The sequence below is a fragment of the Opisthocomus hoazin genome, chromosome 32 (assembly GCF_030867145.1).
Source record: "Opisthocomus hoazin isolate bOpiHoa1 chromosome 32, bOpiHoa1.hap1, whole genome shotgun sequence".
NCBI lineage: Eukaryota > Metazoa > Chordata > Aves > Opisthocomiformes > Opisthocomidae > Opisthocomus > Opisthocomus hoazin.
This window is the reverse complement of record NC_134445.1, coordinates 2,233,006-2,253,988: the sequence shown is the minus strand read 5'-3', so window position 1 is coordinate 2,253,988 and position 20,983 is coordinate 2,233,006. Positions and strand designations below refer to the sequence as shown.

Below are 20,983 nucleotides of genomic sequence, written 5' to 3'. Positions count from 1 at the left end.
TGCAGCGGGGCAGCTAGACGCAGGTGGGGACCAGACCTTTCTCCCCAGGTCACTCAAGGGCAATTGCACCCCATGTATCTGCCCAAAGAACAAGAGGTGCTTGGTGCAAGCTGCATCCCTAAAATGATCTTGCCCCCGGTGGGCATGCTCTACAACCTCTTCCTTCCCCTTGAACTAGCCCTCCCATCTTTGCAGGTGATCCCATTCAGCTGCTTAAGGAGATGAGCTGCCTTATTTCCACCTGGAAATCCTCCTGCCTCCCCATCCTGCAAGCTGCTGAGGTGTCCAGCAATCCTCCTGGGGCTGCCCTGATGGGTCCCCGATGGGTCCCCCCAGGTGCCTCCTTGTTTGACCGCAATGTCTGTGCCTCAAAAAGCCTTCTTCCACCCCAAAAGCTCACCTGGCTGCTTGCCCCATGGCCCATAGCCTCACTGCTGTCCCAGCAGTTCTCCTAGCCATGTCCCAGTGTGGCACCACTGCCTGCAGTTCAGCCTCCTATTCACCACCCAGAAGTTTCTCCACTGTATCAACTGGTCTGGGGCTACCAGTGGTGGACAGGGTGAGGATCACACACGCTGCAGGGCTGGAGAGCATCTCAAGGGCCTGACAGTGATTGTTCTTTGCATGCAGCCTGGTGCCCCTGAGCTACCACCACAGCTGTACATCCCTGCAGCACCAAAGCCAAGTCCCATGTTGCACTGGTGTCACTGTACAGAAGACAAGCGGAGAGCTGGGACTGCAGAGCATTCTGCTTCCTTCCCCAAATGGGTCCTATGGCCCAAACCACCTGCACAGCCTGCCCCTTTCCCTGAGACAGCCTAGCCTCGCCCAGTTCATGGGGTCTGCAGGTAGCCAGGTCCTGCTACCTGTGAAGGGAAAGCAGGACAACAGTGGTACCTGCACCGAGGGACGCAGGAGAGAATGCAGGTGTCAGCGAGAGTGGGAAACAGGGCCTGGGAGCTCCAGGGACTGGGGACTGGACGGGCGGTTGGAAGGAAATTAGTTTCTCAGCCGGCAGCGCTGCTTTTGCTTGTTGTTTGTTTTCACGATGAAGGTCAGTCCCCCCCTGTGCCACAGTGACTCAATGTAGGGGAAGAGCCAGGCTGGCACTGGGTGCAAGCAGCTATTTCAGGGAAAGTGGCCTTTGCCCACCTCTCCCTAGCCAGAACGTGACAGCCTGTGTCGATGCCAGCAGGGCACAGCAGGGAGGCAGGATGACCTCCCCAAGACCTGCTTAGGCCTGGGGACCCTGCTCCTTCCTGCAGCTCTGCCCCCGCCCCATTTTCATCGTCATCGCGCCCTGATTGTTGGGAAAGTGAGTCCAAAGCTACGAGCCCCCTGCCTGGACAGCCCACGTGGGAGTTCCGGGCCCAAGATGGTGGCCTTGCAAAGCCTTGCAGCCCAGAGCAGACAGGGCAGTGGGACCACCAGGGCTGGAGCGGGCTTGGACCAGGAATTGGGCTTGGTAAAGAGCTGTTCCCAGGGGGCTCCTGCAGGAGGAGAGCCTGTTGGGAGGAAGCACGAGGCCCACCTTGTGTGTGCTCAGCTTCCCAGGTGACCCCAGACATGCTTTTCATGGCGGCATGCATGCTCTCACCCCGCCCCAGTGCTCAGCGGCTCCCAGCTCCTGCCAGTGCCATCCTGCTCTCTGGGACAATGTTGCCTGTGTCTAGTGTGAGTCTCAAAGGTGATGGGAGCTGTGCCACACACCCAGCCTGACCTCAGAGCCTCTTAGCAGGATTACCCCCGCTGTGGGCACTCTGCCTTCCTTGGCGGTAGCCTGTCCTCCCCGCGCCCCTGCGTGTCGTCACGCACTGCAGGCGTCCAGTGCACCACAGGAGCAGCTTTATGGCGTGACCCATGCCGCAGCTCCAGGAAACGCCCTCTCCGCTGACTGCATGGGACCCCCAGAACAGAGGGACCACACGGGGCTTACAGTACGAGAGATTTCATCAGACACCTCAGCTCCCGGCCATGGCCTGCAAAAGACTGGTCCCTGCCTCAGTTTCCCTCCCACTGTCCTAGCCTGAGATCCGTTCCCTGCCAGCCACCCCAAACACAGCAAGGGGTGAGGAGGAGTGTCTCTGCTCCTCAGGGAGGTCTCAGCACAACGGAGTGGTGGCAACGCCTGCACAGTTCCCCCCTTCCTCTGGCATGAGGGGAGAACAGCTAGCTGTGTCCCAGGGTGCCCCTAGACTGCTGCAGTGGATCGAGTCCCACAGCAACAGCACCAAGGCAGGGCCAAGATGGTGGGTACAGGTGAGGGGGGTTGCCTGCATACCCATTTTGTAATAGGCGTAAGCGGCTCAGCAGATTTACTCCTGAGTGTGACCCCAGCTAAGCTGCTCGGAAAGGCCCACGTGGGCACTGGGCAGGGCCAGCCCTGCCACCCACACCACCACAGCCAACCCAGGCCTCCCTCCTGGGGTCTGGGGACTTGCCCCAAGACCACCCACCTCTTCCCAAGGGACCATCTGCATAGCCAGACAGGCCCAGGTTCGTTTTGCCACTAGCTTTGAGCCCTCTGGGTGGAAACAATGCTTGGACAGACCCCCCCACCAGCAGCTCTCAACCGCCAGACCCCCAACCCTGCCACATCCCCCCACCCCATGGTTAATCTTGGCCTCCCGTTTAGGAAACTTAAACGGCTCAGAGCAGGGCTAGATGATAACCCAGATTAAAGACTTAACGGTACCACCACAGCCAGCTCAGCATCTCAGCTCTGGGCTGGTGGGTCAGCGTGTCAGTGTGTCAGTGAGTCAGCACATCACGCACACGCATGTGGACAACCTCCCCCCCCCCAGGAACACATTCACTGCGACAGGGAAAACGCTGTGCTGCTGGCAAAGGAAAACTTGGTACCTGGCATCTTAGTGGGATGCCGCCCTGCCCACCCCACCCTCCCCAGGCTGCACTGGCTAGAGCAAGAGTGCCGACACGGGGAGGGAGCAGCGAGACTAGACAGACACTGTGCACATCCCCACGTGCTTACCTGACATCCACACTTGCAGCTCTTGGCACGTGTGTGGCAGCGCACGCTCCTGGGGGCACAGACACCGACAAGGCACCCCGCTGCGTCAGCAGCACACGCGCTGCGGCCGTGGGAGTGCCCAGAAGGCTGAGCCACCCTGCAGGCGCAGTTGGCTTTTTCCCACAGGTGAAGATGCTGTGGGGAGTGTGGGTGATGGCCTGCAGCCCGGGGGGACACCCGCTGCAGCTGGCTGATGAAAGCTGCCCTTTGTCCACTTGCAGGGAGCAGAACAGGGCCAAGCTGGGAAAGCGAGTGGATTTGTCCCCAGATAAAATGGCCCCAAACTGAGCTTTGAGCTGGTGCTTGCGCAACAAGAACCCAGGCCGGCCATGTGGGATCCCAGAGGGATGCACAGGTGGCATCACCTCCCATTCTAGAAGCATCCCACCCCAAATTATGCAGTAGACTCCCCATCACTCACCAGTTTGGGCATTGCTGGTCTCCATGACTGGCTACTATGGGGTTGAGACTGGGGTCACTGGGTGGTGTTTAGGGGAGCATATGAGAGGGGACTAGGGAGGTCAGTGAGACATGATTGGGGCACAGTCTCTTGTATTTGCAGTGGAGGCACAGTATTTGAGGGCAGGCTCATCATTTGAGGTCACTCCCCTGAGGCCAGAGTCTCCAGAACTGTGGTATTCTGAGCTCCCTTCGGGACTGATCCAGGTGGAGGACAGCATCTTCGGGTCGGGCTATGCCTCCGAGCAGTACCTGCCCTCCTGGGCAACAGCTTCTTTGATGCTCACATGACAGGCCACCCCTGTCCAGTCCCCAGCAAGGTGGTACCCAGTCCCCAGCCCTATCCCAGGGTCCTCCATCCATAGGGAAGAGCCCCCTGCATAGTCCTTGCTCACACCCCATAGCACCCAGGGAGCCGCAGAAGCACCACAGCTCCCCTCATCTCCCAGCACAGCAGTGCTGCTCACAGCTGCTAACGGCTTGGGGCTCCAGCCCCAGGGCCTAGGCCAGGAGTAGGACCATGTCCCCCACCTCATTCATGCAGGTGGTGCCAGGAGAAAGCAGTCAGAGCCTGGATGTTGCATTTCCACCCATTTATTGGGGAAGCCTCACCAAGTATTAAAATAAATTAAAAGCACAGGCCGTGTGGGTGCATTGCATACACAGGTATCAGGAAGGCAAAGGCAGAGTGGGATCTTCCGTAGAGAGGTGGGTAGACAGGATGGAGCACCAGGGAGTCCCAACAGCTGCAGAAACCTCTACTGTAAAAGTAGCAATAGCTGCAAAACTAGAGGTACAAAAAATCTGTACCTTTAGTATGGTCTTAAAGACAAAGTCTGAGTCAGACCTCCTTGTAAGGAAGCACTGGGCTGGAAGAAACCTTAGTGGTGGGGTGGGTAACAGGGAAGAAAAGCATAAAACCAAGGGAAATGAAAGGGGAAATACACAAGACCTGGTCAGGAAGCAAGGCCATCCTTCACAACTCCGTGCCCTCCTGGGAGCAGAGGACTGTGTCTAGTCATTGCAGTTTTGGGGTTCTTGACAGTCGTACCCTTCATCCTCATTTTCCAGGCCTGTTATCTGTGCCTTATTCCACCTGTCCCCCAAAATAGGCCCAGATTTGATGCAGGAAGACATTTTGAAGTAGAGGAGAAAAGCAGGACTGAGTCTCACCCTCTGGTTTCCCATTTAGAGGAAACAGACCTGTTCCCGCATCCCAGTCTGCTCTCAAGGAGGCCGAGTTCCAGTCACCAGACACTCTGAACGTACACAAAACAGGGCCCCCTCACCCCACACGCAGAGGGGAAGACGACCACCACAAATGTGGGATCAGCTTGGGACCAGAGGGATGCTGCCAGTCAGGGATGCCCAGGCTCACCAACCACCCGCAGCTCAGACTCAGGCAGTCTGATGTGGCTGCGTCCCACATGTCCCCAGAAACCCCTGCCCCAGCTGCTCTCTGGAGTCAACCCCTGCTCCCTCCAATGAGACCCTCTCCCTCCCTCCTACCTTTCCAAAGGGGTCCATTGCACCACAGTCTGACTCCAGCTCAATGGAGCTCTCTAGCTCTCCCCCCCCCCCCCCCCAACCACAGAGACAGTCCTGGAAAACTGGGGTACCCAGCACAGCTCCCCCAACCCTAGCTACAGCCACAGGCATCAACAATCATGTCAGGGATGTCAGTCTTGACAATGTTGCTGTTGCGATCAAAGTAGAGGACTGAGAGTGGCCGGCGTCGTGTGGGCACACAGCAAGAGTGCCCTGATGCCTGGATGTTGTTAGCTTTGATGAGGTTGAAGACAGCTGTGTGGAAAGAAGAGGCCATACCAGGGCTGCCCGCCACGTGTAGAGGGCACTGGCCCACACAGTAGTTTATCTGGTAGCCCTCAGGCTTAATGATCCAGTCATTCCAACCGATGTCACGGAAATCCACGTAGTAGTCCTTGCGGCAGCAGAGGTTGGAGTTCTGGCTGCAGCGGAGGCTGCGCTTGGCCACGTGGTGTCCTGGCTCCCGCACCTTTGCCTCAGCCACCAAGAAAGGCTGGTGGGACCGGCTGGCATTGACTATTGCCATGACCTCCCCCTCATCCCCACGGCTCTCCAGTTCCAGCCGCAGGGTCCTGCGCTCTCCCCCAAAGAAGCTCTGCAGGGCAGGCATAAGTGTGAAGGCGCGCCAGCCGCTGCCCTTAGCACTCAGTCGCCTCTCACTCAGCAGCGTGCGATTGCCCCCCACCAAATCACCTTCCCCACCGGCAAGGAAGATTTTCAGGGTGAGGCCGGCTGCCAGGTCTCGGGGAACTCGAAGATAGAGCCAAAGCTGAGCCTGCAGGATGTGAACGTCCCGGTCTTGTGTACGGCTGAACTGGAACTGCAGCCCCAAGCCAGAGGGAGACATGGGCTCTGAGAAGAGAAAGGGATGAGAACATGAATGCTGCAGGATGCCAGGGAAGGTCCGGCTTGCACCACCTTCCTGCACATCAAGGCCAGCCTCTTTCACCTTCTTTTTAGGGAAGACCTACAAACTTCCCTCCCCCCCCCAGGGCCTCCAGTCTGCCCCCCTCCCTTCCTTGGGAACGCTACCCAGAAGGGGGTGGTGTTGGAATGGGGGACTGTCCCACCCTGCCTGGCAGAATGGGCACAGAACGGGGCAGGGGACACCTGCTTTCACCTGGCCCTACAGGTCCTTGCCCTTTGCTGTGTAGCCCAGCCCCAGCCAGTCCTTGCAGCTCCCAAGTCCGACTACCGGGAGTCCCGGGCACGCCGGGTTGCCCCCATCCTTCAGGAAGCAGACGGGCAGGGCAGCACTTCAGGCGTAGGGTCCCAACTGGCCAACGCAGGAGCGACAGAGGGACCACCCCTCCTCCTCCCAGGCTGAGCCTTCCCGCACCAGCAGTGCTGGGAGGTCACCGGTGTACGGCAGGTGCATGCACTAATCACAGCCCGCACGGCTCCAGGCACCCTCACCGCGCTGCGAGGAAGCGGACGGCCAGGACCCCCGCCCACAGCAGCGAAGCCGCACCCCGAGGTCGTGGGTCCCCACCACGGCGTCCCGCGATCTGGCGCCGGGCACGGCCCAGCTCATCCGTCCCCGTCGGGGATCTGGCCCTCGGGGGCTGCGTGGGCGACCGCGGGGATCGCGCCCGGCGGCCCGCGCACCCACCTGGCTCCGCAAAGCTGATCATCTCGTAGCCCCGCTCGCCGTCCTCGGGGCCCCGGCGCGCGCCGCCCGCCTGCAGCCGCCGCAGGGCGCGGGCCACGGCGGCGCGGGGCACGGCGTGCGCGAGCCGCGGCCGCTCGCGGAGCCGCAGCTTCTCCAGCAGCTGCCGCTTGGCCGCCTCCTCCAGCAGCCGCCGCTCCGCGCCCGCCGCGCACGACGGGCAGCGCGGCTCCGCCGCCGCGCACAGCACGGCCGCCAGCAGCAGCCACGGGCCCGCGCCTCGCGCCGCCATCGGCACCGACGGGACGGACCGGGCAGGCACCGGGAGCGCTGCGGCGCGGTCCGCCCGCTTTGGGCACCTGCGGCCGGGGGCGGGCCCGGGGCCCCCCCGCCATTGGCCGGCTCGTCCGCCTGTCCCGTCCCGTCGGGCTGCGGCCGGGGCGGGGGATTACCGGGATTAGCCCCCCCCCCCCCTTCCCCGCAGCGCGAGCGCGTGGCGGACGGCCACCCGCTGTCCCGGGGGAAGGGGCTCCGAGAGCAGAGGGGTGCTGTCACCCGCCTCCGTCCTCCCCCCGCCTCCGTTCCGTGCGAGGCCGTCGGGTCTCGGCGGGAGGCGTCCCCGGCCGGGCACGGGCCTCGAAGGCGGCCGAGCACCTGGCTCCGGCCCCGTCCCGCGCCCGCGGAGGGCCCCGCTGGGGCTGCACGCAAGGAGGGGGCACACGGGCGGCTGCGCACGGGGGGCTTCCTATGCGGGCACACGAACAGCGGTACGTGCAGAGGTGTGTGCCCGAGGGGCCCGCACACGCGTGCGCACGTGGGTTCCGCCTGCCTGCACGTGCCCCCCGCGCCTGCCCAGAGGTGCGGAGGGAGCCGGCCAGGCCCCCCCGCGGGGGCAGAACGCCGCTGAGCTCCTCTGCCGGCTCCAAGGCCCGTGGGAAGCAAGGGCTGGGCACAGCCTGGCCAGGTGCAGGAGCACCGGTCCTGCAGCAGCCTGCCGGATGGATCCCAGCCCTGCCGGCGTGCGCGTGGAGCCTACAGGCCTGCTCCCACAGCCTGTGCGTTGCCCCCTGGGTACCCCCTTGGCCATCCTAGCAGGGCCAGTCTTTTTTATTGATGACAGAGGAGGACCCAGCAGGCATCAGGAGCTGTTCCCAGGATGACCTCTGCAGCTTCCTGGGGATGGTTCACATCTTTGGGCTTTTGTCACTCCTACCGAGTTTGGGGGTCTGAGCCTATCCTTTGGACTGCCTGGTTCAGCCTCACCCCCCAGGACAGAGCTGGGCAGGGTCAGCTCCTCCCCACAAATTAGAATGGGTATTTGTATGTACTGAGGACTTACGAGGTGGCAGCCAGTGTTACATCAACCTGAAGATGTTCTTCAGTTTCTTCGGCCCAGATGCTGTGCTTAGAGCAGGGTGCACAGCCTGAGCGAGGGCAGGGCCCTGTAGAAATCTGTCAAAAGTGGTACAAGATGCCATGTTCTCTTGTGCCAAAGCTGGGAACCCACAGAGTGCAGTGGGAACCTGAAGCCCAGCCAGCCCTTCAGGCATGTCCTGTGCCCACCGTGCCATGCAGCACTGACTCCAAGGTCTCGACCACACAGAGCTCCTGCCTCTGGCCAAGCAGAGGTGACATGTAAACAGAGTGGGCTGTCTGGGAAAAAGCACCCACCGGAGATGATGCAACCATAGTGCAAGGGGCAAAGTTCTCAGTTGGCTAGGCCTGCTGGCAGCTCCCAGAATAGCCCAGGAATGTCAACAGGCAGGAAAGAGTGGGCACAGCCTGGCCTGGGAGCACAGCTCCCACCAGGCCCGTGAGCCCCAGCGGCAGGCAGCACGCAGGCAGCACTGCCTGGGCACTGGCAGGACTGACCAGATGGCACTTTGATCCAGGCACAGCGCACAGGCGCTCACCTGCACTGACGCTCAGTGGTACCTACGCATCTGCACACGCCCTTGCAAACACACATCCAGTCCCCCGTCCCAAACCTTTGGATATGTGCTCCGTTTGTGGACATGCTCACACGTGCACTGCATGCCCATTCCCCTGCCTTTTATTCCATGTTCCCTTACCGGAAGTGGAGTCTTTCCTTTCATCAGGAAAGCGGGTCAGGAGGCCAGGGGGGCCATTAAAACCTCCGTGTCACCATCACCTCCCAGCAGCCACACCACAGCTTCGCACACACAGGAAAGGGAAACTGAGGCATGATGCCGTGCTGAATTCCTCCTTCATTGCCAGATCCACAGAGCCAGGATCAGAGCTGTGGCAGAGCATGAAAGAGAGGAGGCAAAGAGTTGTGGCAAAAAGGGCAAATTGCTCTCTAACCACCCTTTCCAAGCTGGGCAGCAGGGTCTTCCCAAAGGGATTAATTCCTTTGAACCTGCCAGGATCCCTCTGCACTGGCCAGCACCCCACTGCTGCTGCTATGAACCCCCATTTCATCTCCAGTTTAGCAAGAGCATCCAATCTGCCGGCCCCCCCGTGCACTCTGGCCCACCAGATCTAGGCCAGGGGTCAGTGTGGAGCTGTGAGTGGTTCTTGCACCCATTGCATAAGTGTGTTGTTGATTAAGCAGTTCCCAGAAAGCAAAGCCCAGGTACCGGCCTGACCAAAATACCGCCTGCCCCCCACCCCCCCAGGTCCCCCCAGGCCTAGCACTTACTGCACACATGGCTTCTAGGCCTCCGACCTCGTGTCCGGCGGTGCAAGTGTGGCACCTGACGACCTGACCTAGAGGTGCCAACGGACTGGGTTAAGCAGGGACCCCCCACGACGACCTCAAGCACCAGCACCTGAGCGTGGCTCCTGCCAGGACGCCCGTTTCTGCGCGGCTCTGCCACCCGTGTCAGCTGAGCAAATGCCAAAGCCAGGTGTGATCCTCACCCCGGGGGCACGGCACAGCCCAGGCTCGGGCACTGAAAAGCTTCCTCCCCACAGGCCCCTCTTCCCTGGAGCACGCGCTGGAGGCTGCAGACTGGAGGAGAACCCGGGCGGGGGGCTCAGGGGAACAGCCCACAGGACTGCGGCGCAGCAAGGGCTGGAGCAGGCGCCGCGGGCTTCCTCAGGAGCAGTGCCGGGGGGAGGCCCGTGCCCCTGGGGCCGAGCGGCCAGCACAGAGAGGGAGGCCGGGGCAGGGCCTGGCGGAGGGCGAGAGGCGCTGGGCTGGCCGGGGCCCGGCCGTGGGAAGGGAACGAGGCCAGGGCTCACGGCCAGAGAGGGAAGGGAAGGTCGGTGGCCCCGCTTCCCTCGGCGCCCGCGCTCCTCGCCCCGCCGAGCGGGCGGCGCTGCCTCCCCCGCGCCCGCCGAGGGCAGAGGGGCGAGGGCGCGGCCCGCCCCAGGGCCCCGCGGCCAGCCCGGGCCCGGCGCCCCCCCCGCCGCGGCGCTTCTCGCGGCCCGCGGGCGCCGCCCGGCGGCGCGGGGCAAAGCCGCTCCCGGGCCCGCGGGCCGCACCGGGGCCGCCCAGCTCCGCCGCGGGGCCGCGCGGGCCGGGGCCGGCGGGCGGCTCCCGGGGCCGGCGCGCCCGGGGCGATGGGCGTCGGCGGTCCCGCGAGCTTCCCCCGGGGCCCGGCACCTTGCACCGGCCGAGCCGCAGACGCCCAGCGCGGAGCGCGGGGAGCCTGGGAGCGGGGGCTGCTGGCTGGGAGGTGGCTGGGAGACTGGAAATTAAAAATTAATCCTTTCTAAGTCAACAGCGGGGGCTTTCAGGAATTCCCACCCCTCCCTTGAGAGCCAGGCCCCTGCCAAGGGACACACACCCTGGCACACCGCACTGGGACCTTTGCTTCAGGGTCTGTTGATACTGGCAAGGGCTCCTTCCAGGAGCCACCGGCAGCAGCTCCACGTCCCTGTCCCCTCCTGGAGCAGAGGCTGAGGGGACGGCACCTCACAGAGCCCCACGTTCCCCTCTGTGTCACATCTGGCACACCCCAAGCGCACAGCCCAGGTGCTGGGTTGATGCTGCCCGCATGGCATCTCCTGTACCGGGCCAGGCTGGGAGGGCTGCGGGGCCTGCTCGCCACCAGGCTCACTGGTCCCAGCGGGGCTGGTGCAGCGGTATCTCACGGCAGCTGGGCATGCCTGCCTGAGACACCCCCTCCAAAGCCCCCTGAGTGAACAGGGGACCCCAGCAGAAGTGCGGTGTCACAGCAAGGGCAGGGGGAGCACTGTAATGTGAACACTGTCCTCATCCCCCTCTCTTTTCCCACCAGCGAAGGAGGGGATGTCCAGCAGCAAGTTGTACCCCGCTGCGCTCAGGTTTTCCATTCTGTTCCCTGAAGACCCTGACTTGGTAGTCTGCCTTCACACTTGCACCAAGGCTACTTTTGCTGATGAGGGAGAAGGCTTGCAAAATAAGCCAAGGCTGTGGTGAAGCCCAGATAGTCGGTTCTCCATGTGCAGCTTGCTAGAGTGATAAGTACCCAGCTCCCGCCCGAGCCACCAGCTGTAGGGGCTGAGCAGCTCCTTGCGTGTGCCGTGGGCCCCTGCCCTCTGCCAGCCCCACAGCAGGCAGGCAGGGAGGGAGCGGGCTGTCCCTCACTCTAGGGGATCACCCTTCCTTGACTGCATGCTCGTCACCCTGCGGTGTTCCCCAGGCGGGAGTGCCGCCATGGGATTCCTGAATGTTGGTCACCCTTGCCTGGTGCTGGGAGTGGGGAAGGGGCTGTAGGCTGCGTGCAGGCGTCCTGTTTCCCGTAAGAGCAGGACAAGCCGCATGCATGGAGATGGGCCTGTGTTGTGGGACCCTGAACACTGCTCGTCTGGGGAACCTCTGACCTGAAGGCACTGCAGAAGGTATGTTTTTCGGGTGGTTGGTAAACCCCCAGTGCAATGTGTTCTGCCCTAATCTCAAACTGCCAGGGACAGGGAGGGGCCTCAGAGACTAGGACCCCTCTTGGGGGAGCTGCTCTTAACCCAGGCACCCCAGGACCTTCACAGCCTGTGGGGCTTGGGCTGGCTGCACGCCACAGCCCAGGTGACAGAAGGCAACATGGTGACAACTCATAGGTCCAGAGAGGTCTGGACTGGGAGATGCTCCCTATCCCTGTGCCTGAGGACAGCGGGCTGTGTCCCCACAGCACTGGTGGGCAGAGCCTGCTGTGTGTCCCTTGGTGTCCGGAGAGCGCATGTGCAGCCCAGCGATGGGCAGCGCTGGGGTTTGGGGAGCAGATCGCAAGAGAGGGCCGTTTCAGCAAGGCACCCATGCCTCGCAAGGGCTGTGCAGTACCGACGGCAGCCAGCCACGCTCTGCTCTGAGCACCCTGGGGAGCGGGGGAAACGCTCAGCAGCAATGCTGCGTGGCCAAGAAGGGGAGCTGGGGGCATTCCATCCCCTTTCGAGGGCTTGAGGCACCTACAGATGGCTCAGCTCAGGTTCCTGGGCTTGTGCTGCCCTGAGATGAGGCATCTGTAGGCCCACAGGGCCCAGCCAACGGCCCCTCTGCCCCTTCACTTGGCCCCTTTCTGCCCATGCCTGTTGCAACCTAGAGAGCTCGCACTGGCCCCAGGAAAGCTGTTTGTTCAATAAATACAGACGGTAAAAAGAGGCATTGGAAAAAAATGGAAAAAAACCACACACCAAACCCTCTCTGGGTTTGCGCAAGTGGCCTTGGGTCCCAGACAGTATTGATCCGTGAGCCTTCCACCTCGCCCGTGCAGCAGCTGGGTCAGTGGGAACCCTTCAGGTCTGAGTCCTGGAGGCACCAGCGCCTGGAAGCCTGCGTCTCAGCACGGTAGCTGGTGCAACCTGATGGGGAGATCAGGTCCCCACTCCAGCAGGGCTCGGTGGGAGCACCTGCCTCAGGATGCATGCAACGCGAGCAAACACTGTCTTCTGCTACTGGTTGTTCCATCCCTGTGTAAGGTGCCACAGGTCCTCCAGGGCAATGTGCATCCTGGCCCCTGCTCCAACCACAGCTGCTCATGGCTCCCACTACCTTGGCCTGATCCCGGAATGGGACAGCAGATGCAAAGCCATCCTTCAAGCCAGATGAGGAGGGGCTCTGACACCACTCCTCCCTCTGCAGAGGGACCCTCTTCCCACCTGGTTCAGCCTCTGGGATGGGGTTGTCAGTGTTTGCAGGGTGGACCACAGAACTGCAGTTGCAGTCACTCAGCTCCACCCCAGCCAGCTGCACGCAGCTCAGAGGACTGCCCCAGGAGTGCCCCTCGTGAACCTCCCTCTCGCACCCCCAGCACCCTCTCCCTGCTCTCTCAGCCCTCACACATGGGGACCATGTGGGAAACAGTGGAGAAATCCTAACACAAAATTACGTAATGGGGCTGACATGTCAGAACCGCCCTTTGCTCCCAGCTCTCACGGCACTGACGTGTCCCACTTCGCCGCCAGCCAGGCTGGGGTGCAGCTAAGGGGGCAGCTGCTCCGGGCCGCGGGCCAGAGACGTGCCGAGAGGTTGCTCCCCAGTGAGGAAGCTGGCGTGGGGCTGTAGCAAGGGGGGGTGTCCTGGGCACGATGGCTTTGGCGATCTTGCCTGGCAGTCTCTGTCCATTTTAAACAGGAGAAGAGTTGTTCAGTTTTGTCCTGACTTGGGACGTGAACAGGCAAAGGCAGACGGTTTTGGTGTATGCTGGTTTTAGCTGGGGTAGAGTTAACTGTGCTTCACAGCAGCAAGTGTGAGGCTGTTCTGGATTTGTGCTGAAAACAGTGCTGGTAATACAGGGATGTTTTCCTTATTGCTGAGCAGTGCTCACACAAAGTCAAGGCCTTTTCTGCCTCTCACACCAATCCACCAGCAAGTAGGCTGGGGGTGCACAAGAAGCTGGGAGGGGACGCAGTCAGGACAGCTGACCCCAGCTGACCTAAGGGCTACTGCATACCACTTGATGTCATGCTCAGCATATAAAGCGGGGGGGAGAAGAAAGGGGGACGTTCAGAGTAATGGCGTTTGTCTTCCCAACTAACCGTTACGCATGATGGAGCCCTGCTTTCCTGGAGATGGCTGAGCACCCGCCTGCCGATGGGAAGTAGTGGAAGAATTCCTTATTCTGCTTTGCTTGCACGCGCAGCTTTTGCTTTACCTATTAAACTGTCTTTATCTCAACCCACAAGTTTTCTCACTCATACCGTTCTGATTCTCTCCTCATCCCACCGGTGAAGACTGAGTGAGCAGCTGCATGGTGCTTAGTTGCCAGCTTGGGTTAAACCACAACATGTTGGAATGGAAACTTTGGCCCAGCCAAGGAATGGTGCCTTCCCTGGTAGGAATCACAAGCCCCCTGTGTCTGGGGGCTCCCATACCATGCCCTGGATCTGGCTGAGACAAGTCAGCGGTTCTGCATCCCCCTGCGAGAGGCAGCCAAGGCACAGAGAGCACAAGAGCTGTGGGGCCCAGCAGCACTGCAGTCTTTGGGCACAGTGAGTCCCAAAGATGCACTGTGTCCAAGGGGTGGTGGACACCCAACCCATTGCCTGGGTTTTATAACCAAGTTGTTAGTTAGAAGAGGACCGCGCACGGCAGAGTGGGTCGGTTCTGTGCTACCCTGGGGCTGTCTGTGCTAGGGCACGTCCACCACCTTGCATCTTGTGGAGAGGTGGAAGATGTGCTGGCTAATGACAGAGCACACATATGTGTACACATACATGTGCACACACTACAGCTGGGAGTCTTTTATTGAATACCAGGTAGCTGGGATGCTTGGAGAGCAAGACATTTTCCTCCCACTGGGATCAATTTCGCCTTCTTCACCCTTCTCAACCTCATGTCCAGCTGAGGAGTGGGGCCCCGTAGACAGTCCTCTCCCCTCTGGCCTAGCCATCCCCCAGCATCTATCAGCATCTATTTCCCCCAGCAGCCTGAGCTGGCTGCTGCTGGGACCCATTACCTGAAGAACACATGTTTGTGTTGCAGCACTGAGGGCTGCACCACGGCCTTGGTCTGGGACCAGCAATGGGGCAAGCCAGGGCTGCTCTGAGCCGCCCAGCAAGTTGGGCTCTGCAGAGTCAGGTCTGGTGTCCATCAGCAGCTGGTCTCAGAGGCTGTGGCTCACGGGCAGAGAAGAATCCATGGGTAGATCTGAAGGGGGAAAAGAGCCGTGTGGGAGGTGACGGAGGAGAGGACTTGCAGATTCAGCATCAAACTTGATGCTTCAGCCTCAGCAGGAGAAAACACCTTGGCAGTGTTCCCATCTACGAGCAGCTCGCCAGGTCTCGCACTGCCAGAGAGGGGCTGGGAGGAGGAGAGCCCTGCGCAGCACAGGTCCTGCCCTCCTGCCTCCTCGGGCAGCCGGTCAGGTACAACCGCAGGCATCCACAATCATGTCGGGGATGTCGGTCTTGACGATGTTGCTGTCGCGGTCGTAGTACAGCAGAGAGAGGGGGCGACGCTCTGTGGGCACACAACAGGAGTCCATGGCTGCATCCGCGTTGTTAGCTTTGATGAGGTTGAGGACAGCCGTGTGGAAGGAGGCGGCGAGGCCAGGGATGCCAGCCATGTGCAGGGGGCAGAGCCCGGCGCAGTAGTTCATGTGATATCCCTCCGGCTGGATGATCCAGTCCTCCCAGCCAATCTCCTTGAAGTCCACGAAGAATTCCTTGCGGCAGCACATCTGAGAGTTCCCACTGCAATCAATGCCACGCCGCTGGACCCGGTGGGGTGTCCTGGCCCGGGCCTGGGCTGCCACAAATGGCCAGTGGGAATCACTGTGGGCGGCCAGGAGGGGAGAGCCCCAGTCCTCCGCCACCTCCAGCTCCACAGTGAGCCTCTGGCTCCCTTGGCCAAAGAGGCTCTGCACAGCTTGGCGCACGTCCAGCGTGGCCCAGCCAGCCCTCTGCACTTCCAGCTGTGTCTCGCTGGCCACGGTCACGTTCAGCCCCTTTGGGTCCGGCTGCAAGAGTCTGACAGTGACAGGGTGGGTCCCGGGGCCAGGCACTTCCCAGAACAGGTAGAGGGTGGCTTGCAGGATCTCGGCGCTCCCAGCCAGCTCCTGGGTGAAGCGAAAATGCAGACGAACGCTGTGGGAGGTGGAAGACCCTGTGCACAGAACCAAAAGCAGAGTCAGGAGGTGAAGGGAGTGGGGGAGGGCTCCCCCAGCCAGGGGCCACTGAGTTGGAGCAAATGGGAGGTATACCCAAACCAGGGAGCAGGGCGAAGTACATACAGGCATCGAGGGGCCCCCACGTCCCTGCACTGCTGCTGCTCCTCCTTCTTGTGCTGCTCTAAAGGAGCAGCATCTGGGCCCCGTGCCGAACGCAGCAACCCAGCTTGGTTGCACCTCCTCTGCCCTGATATCCCGGTGTCAGTGAAGCTGCTGGAGGATTTTGGAGTAGGTTATCTGGCTGTGTAAACCAGCCCTGGATTTAAGGCAGTTACATTGATGTGCACCTCCAGAATCACTTCTACTTTCCATGGCTGGAACCATCACCTGACATCACACAGCTTTGCTGTTGCTGAGGCTGCAGAGCTGCCTCTCCTCCTCGCGAAGGAAGGGCTGGCAGGGACTGTGAGAGCAGTGCTCTGCCTCTGAGCACACAGCCCCCCTCCTCTGTGGTCTGGCACGACGCGGCAGGGTGAGGGACTGGGCTCACCCCATGGCTCATGCCGGCTCTTCCAGCAGACACTCCACCAAGCCAGGAGACAACTCCCCATTGTTCTCACGTGTGGGAACACAATATACCGTGGAGGAGCATTGTTCCCAGAAGTCTTCGAGGACGTTGCAAGCCCTTGCTATCCCACAGCAACCATGCAAACCACACAAAGGCCTCCAAAAGGAGTGTGTGACCCCCACACCTCCCCAAGCAGCAGCTTGGGCTGGGTTAATTGATGGTGCAGATGGATGCTCTGCAGGATGGACCAGCAATTCTGCTTCTTTCCAAAGAAGGCTGCATTTGCCTGGGAGAAGTGTGGGGTACAAGACCTTGTTTTTCCAGTGATAATTGTCAGGACCCTGAGCACATTTGGGGGAGCTCTCTCCTCCCAGGAACGCAGCTGATTCTGGAGTAAAACGCGGCAGCCCACCACATTGGGTAGGGAGTGGAGACACAGCTGAGTGTGGGAGCAGATGGTATTTGGAGACCTAAGTCCACACACTGTGAGCTGATGGAGAATCTAGGCTTAAAATTGTGTTTTGAAAAACATGGCCATCTGACCCCTCCACCTCTAGCAGAAGTGGGGAGGATTCAACAGAAATGGACAACAAATTCACACGATGCAGCAGTCCATCTTTGCTCCTGCGCCCACGCCCTTGCCCCAACACGTCCCACATGTAAATGAGAGGGGCCCCAGAGCCTCATTAGTGCTTCTGCTGCCCATGGCAAGGGGCATCTGGTTGAGGTAAGCTCGGGACATGGACACAAAGGTTCTAGATATAGAGCCCCTCATTGCCAGTCCTTCCAGCAGCAGTGTGCCCACTGGCCCGGTGCGGGGAGACCTGATTGCAGCCTTTCAGTCCTTAAAGGGAGCCGATAGGAAAGATGGGGACAATCTGTTCAGCAGAGACAGCAGTGACAGGACGAGGGGTGATGGTTTTAAACTAAAACAGGGTAGGTTTAGGCTGGATATAAGGAAGAAATTCTTTACAGTGAGGGTGGTGAAACACTGGAATGGGTTGCCCAGAGAGGTAGTGGAGGCCCCATCCCTGGAAACATTCAAGCCCAGGTTGGACAGGGCTCTGAGCAACCTGATCCAGTTAGCGGTGTCCCTGCTCGCTGCGGGGGGGTTGGACTAGATGACTTCTGGGGGTCCCTTCCAACCCAAAACTTTCTAGGATTCTGTGATTCTACGATTCTATAGCCTGGCATTGCTTGCAGGAGTGTGATGCTGCTGTGCAGAGAGCTTCTGAAATGCCTGTGCAGAGGAGAAAACGTCTCACCACCTTCCCCCAGGCAAGACCTGCCTTCCCTCCATGCCCCCCATCTCAGGGCCCATCCCACCATGCCCATGGGATGCGGGGTCTGTACAGACCTGACTCAGCAAAGCTCAAGATCTCGAACTCTTGCACACCCATCCCCGGATGCAGGTGTGGGATGCTGCTGTCATGGGGCATCCCTGGGGAGACAGCCACGTCCAGGCGCTGCGCACGCATCCTGCGGAGAGCGGTCAGCAGGGCCCCCCTGGATGTGGGCTGAGTGATGTTGGGCCTGTCTGGCAAGTGGAGCTTGGAGAGGATGCTCTGCTTTGCCAGCGCGATGAGTACGTCCCGCTGTGTGGTGGGGGCCAGGGCCGCCAGCCCGCAGGCTGGGCACCACACTCCCTCGGGAGCCGCCATCCTCAGAAGGCTCAGGAGCAGGAAAGCCACGGTGGCTGTCATCTCTGGTGCCAGGAGGTGAGAGCTTGGGGGTCTTTGCAAATAGTGTTTCTCCAACTGCCTCACAAGCTGAAGTCACACTGGGACAGCAGCGCTGGGGCCGGGAGAGCAGAGCGCGGCGGCAGGATGGCAATGCTGGACTCCGCAGGAGCAGAGAGTGAGGAAGGGCTCATTCTCCTGACGTGGCCACAAATATTGGCTGATCCTGGGCAAGATAAACGCCCTGTGATCCCGCAGGAGCCTCTCCCGGCCCGGGTCAGCCGCGGCACAGCTTGCCCCGCGTTAAGGTGGACCTGGGCAGACGGCGCTCCTGCCTGAAGGGCGCAGCCCGGGGCAGCCCGCTCGGCAGAGGCTGCCCGGGGGCTGCGGCTCCGGGCAAGAGAGGCAACCCCGGTTCCGCTCCGCTGCCCACCGCCGGTGCGAGCGCCCAGGCAGACGCCGTGGACCCCCGGAGAGGCGCGGGGTGCCCAGGGCGCGGTGCGGGCCACCCCTACGGTGCGGTGCGGATCCCCGGAAGCCGGGGAATCCCCGGGGGCGGGGGCGGCGCCCCGGGCAGAGCCCCGGGCAGAGCCCCGGGCAGAGCCGGCATCCCGCGTGCTGCGCGCTGGAGGGCGGGGCCACGGGTGTGCTGACTGGCCCCGCCCCCGGCCCCTCTCCTCCCCGTGAAGGCGGTGCCGCGGGCTGGCTCCGCCCCCAAATAGCGGTAGCGTCCCTGCTCCCCGCTGCACCCTCCACGCGGCCAGGGGGCGCCGACGCGTCTCGCCAGACTCCCACGGCGCTGGGTCCGGCGGGTTGCTACGACAACGGGCGCACGACAGGCGCGGTGTGGTGACGCAGCGCGCACGGAGAAGTGACGCAGCGCGCACGCCCGCTGGGGGAGGGGCCCGCCGCTTCTTCCCCCCCCCCCCACCCCCTTTTTTTTTTCTGTTTCTTTCCCCTTTTCTCCCCGTTCCGGCCACCCCCTCCCCCCCGTCCTGTCCCCCCGTCTGCCCGCCGTCTCCGCCGCCCCTCCCGGGCGGCCCGCGCTGCCCCAGGCCCGGCCCGGCCCGGGGTGGTGGCGGCGGCGGCGGCGGCGGCGGCCCCGCGGCGTAGGGCCTGGCCCGGCCCGGCCCGGTAAGTGCGCGCCGCCGGGGGCCGGGCCGGGCGCGGTGGTAGGCCGGGGCCGGAGCCCCAGCCGGGGGGCGGGGGGGCGGGGGGACGGGCCGGGCCTGGGGCTCGGGTCGGCGGGGCGCTCGGCGGTGCTCCCGGGCCGGGCGGGGACGCGCTGCCCATGCGCCCGCTGCCGCCTGCGGTCTTCTCCCCGTTCCTTCCCCCGTCCCCGCGGGGGCCGCGGTCCCGGCTGTGCCGTGTCTGCGGGGCGCCTGCCGCCGCGGGCCGGGAGCTCGGGCGGGCGCGCCCGGAGGCTGTGCCCGCCTCCTGGGCTGCCCCGCTCGCGGGAGCGCTCGGTACCGGTGTCCGGCCCGGTCCCCGCCGTCTCCGGGCTTTGCTGGCCGTCGGGGCTTGCGAGGCTTGGAGCGCAGCGGGCCCCTGGCCTCGGCGGGTTTGCGGAGCACATGGCAGCGGGGCGCTCCCCTGCACCGCGCATCTCCGCGATCCGAAGGAGCTTGAGCCTGCTGCGGCCGGTGGCTTCCCCGGCTTTCTGCATGCAGCGCTTGCGAGAGGCCAAGGAGGAAGGGGAGCAACAGGTGGGAGAGAGGAGGCCTCGGGTCGCTGCTGGCAGTCATCCGTTCTGGTGTCTGGGAAGTGCAGGAAGGCTCGCTGGTATCCTCACAGGCAACGCCTTGGCTTGAAATCGCTTTCCTGGAGACGTTTCTGAATTCTGGGGCTCTTCTGTGTGTAATACTAGGAGTGAAAATGCTGCAGAGTCGGTCGTCTTCTGGTTTGGTTGGAGTGCATTCAGGAGGGATTTCAGAGAGTCTATGCAGGCTGCTGGTAGGATACATGGAAGGGGTTGGGGTTTTTTTATTGTTACTTGTTACGAAGTGTTCTGTACTTTGTGACACATTTAAATCCTCACAGGGCTTTTTTGGGTACCTGTAGATGTTTGGGCTGTCTGCCTGAGTATTAAAGTTGCTTCTGACTCCTGCCAGTGCAGTATTCTAGCAGCAAGTTTCACAGGTAAGTTGGTATTACTGAAAGTCTTCCTCTCATCTGTTTGAAATGGTTTGATAGAGGTTGTCCTTCTGAGCTCCTGATGGAGTGTGTAAATAGATTCAGCTGGTGGGTTGTTGCCTCTCTTCTGTCGCTCACTGTGTGAATCTTTTTTGATCCCTTCCCTTATTTCCTGTGCAATTTGATCTAGATTACCTCTTTCATCGATGGCAGTCTTTTCTTGTTTCCAGTCATTGTTCTTTCTTGCCCGTTTTTTTTTTTGAGATGGGCAAGAAAGCTGAGCCCAGGCCCAGGCTGCTGCTCTGGCCTCTGGTTTTATAAAGGGCTTGATGATGCTCTGTCTTCCAGAAACTGCTTATAGGAGAGTGTTTGCCTTTCAAAAGGGCACCACGGATCTGGGGGAGGGCTGTACAAAGACTGTGCCGGCTCCTTAAATGGTGGGCAACGCTCTAGCCAATTCATAACGTGCTCATTGAGGGTGATTTGCAGACCCTGATGGTTTTCTGCTGTCTCTTTTATTATTGATTGTTCCTTAAATGAGCAGCTATCCCAACTCTTTGTTAGGCCGCAGAGAATCTGAACTTGTTGTGAAGTCCTTATAAGCCTCTCCTCTCTAGAGTCTGTACTTGCTTGTGCTACAGCTGTGTCCTTTTGACTTACTCCAATTTATTTGTCCTGCACAGGGTTTGGTGTAAGATCCCTCTTATTTTACTCTGTCCCAGGATATGCCCTTTTCTGCCATGTCTTCACCTGTTTCCCACACAGCTTCAGGCTGACTGTTCACTGTAGTGTGAACGTGCTGTATATTGGTGACAGTGGCTGACCTGTAGTACAGTTAGCTTATCTGTTACAAGCAGTGAAGATGCAGTGCTCAGGACATCAAGGCTAGATGTGCAGACCTATGCTAGAGTTGCCTTGAATTTTAATTTGTACTTAAGGTTTACATTCTTGTTCTTTTCTGTCTGT

The 20,983-nt window shown here is 61.1% G+C and overlaps 3 protein-coding genes across 4 annotated transcripts in view; 1 reads left to right on the top strand and 2 right to left on the bottom strand.

The window, feature by feature from the left end:
- Positions 1-5,079: 5,079 nt before the first annotated feature.
- On the bottom strand, positions 5,080-6,939 carry LOC142365208 (inhibin beta E chain-like). Its single transcript, XM_075445842.1, has 2 exons — positions 6,651-6,939; positions 5,080-5,890 (listed from the first exon to the last, which is right to left on the bottom strand). The coding sequence occupies exons 1-2, from the start codon at positions 6,937-6,939 to the stop codon at positions 5,130-5,132; spliced, it is 1,050 nt and encodes a 349-aa protein (XP_075301957.1). The 3' UTR covers positions 5,080-5,129.
- Positions 6,940-14,252: 7,313 nt separating this feature from the next.
- On the bottom strand, positions 14,253-17,996 carry INHBC (inhibin subunit beta C). Its single transcript, XM_009942001.2, has 2 exons — positions 17,563-17,996; positions 14,253-15,633 (listed from the first exon to the last, which is right to left on the bottom strand). The coding sequence occupies exons 1-2, from the start codon at positions 17,906-17,908 to the stop codon at positions 14,891-14,893; spliced, it is 1,089 nt and encodes a 362-aa protein (XP_009940303.2). The 5' UTR covers positions 17,909-17,996; the 3' UTR covers positions 14,253-14,890.
- A 951-nt stretch (positions 17,997-18,947) lies between these two features.
- The window catches only part of R3HDM2 (R3H domain containing 2), a 62,683-nt gene continuing 60,647 nt past the window's right edge, over positions 18,948-20,983 (top strand). The window contains exons 1-2 of one of the 2 annotated variants that reach the window (XM_075445809.1): positions 19,709-19,837; positions 19,925-20,023. The gene's annotated coding sequence lies outside the window, so the exon portion shown is untranslated. Of the gene's footprint in view, positions 19,019-19,708; positions 19,838-19,924; positions 20,024-20,983 lie in introns of those variants that run through there. The other variant, XM_075445810.1, reaches the window with a different exon arrangement.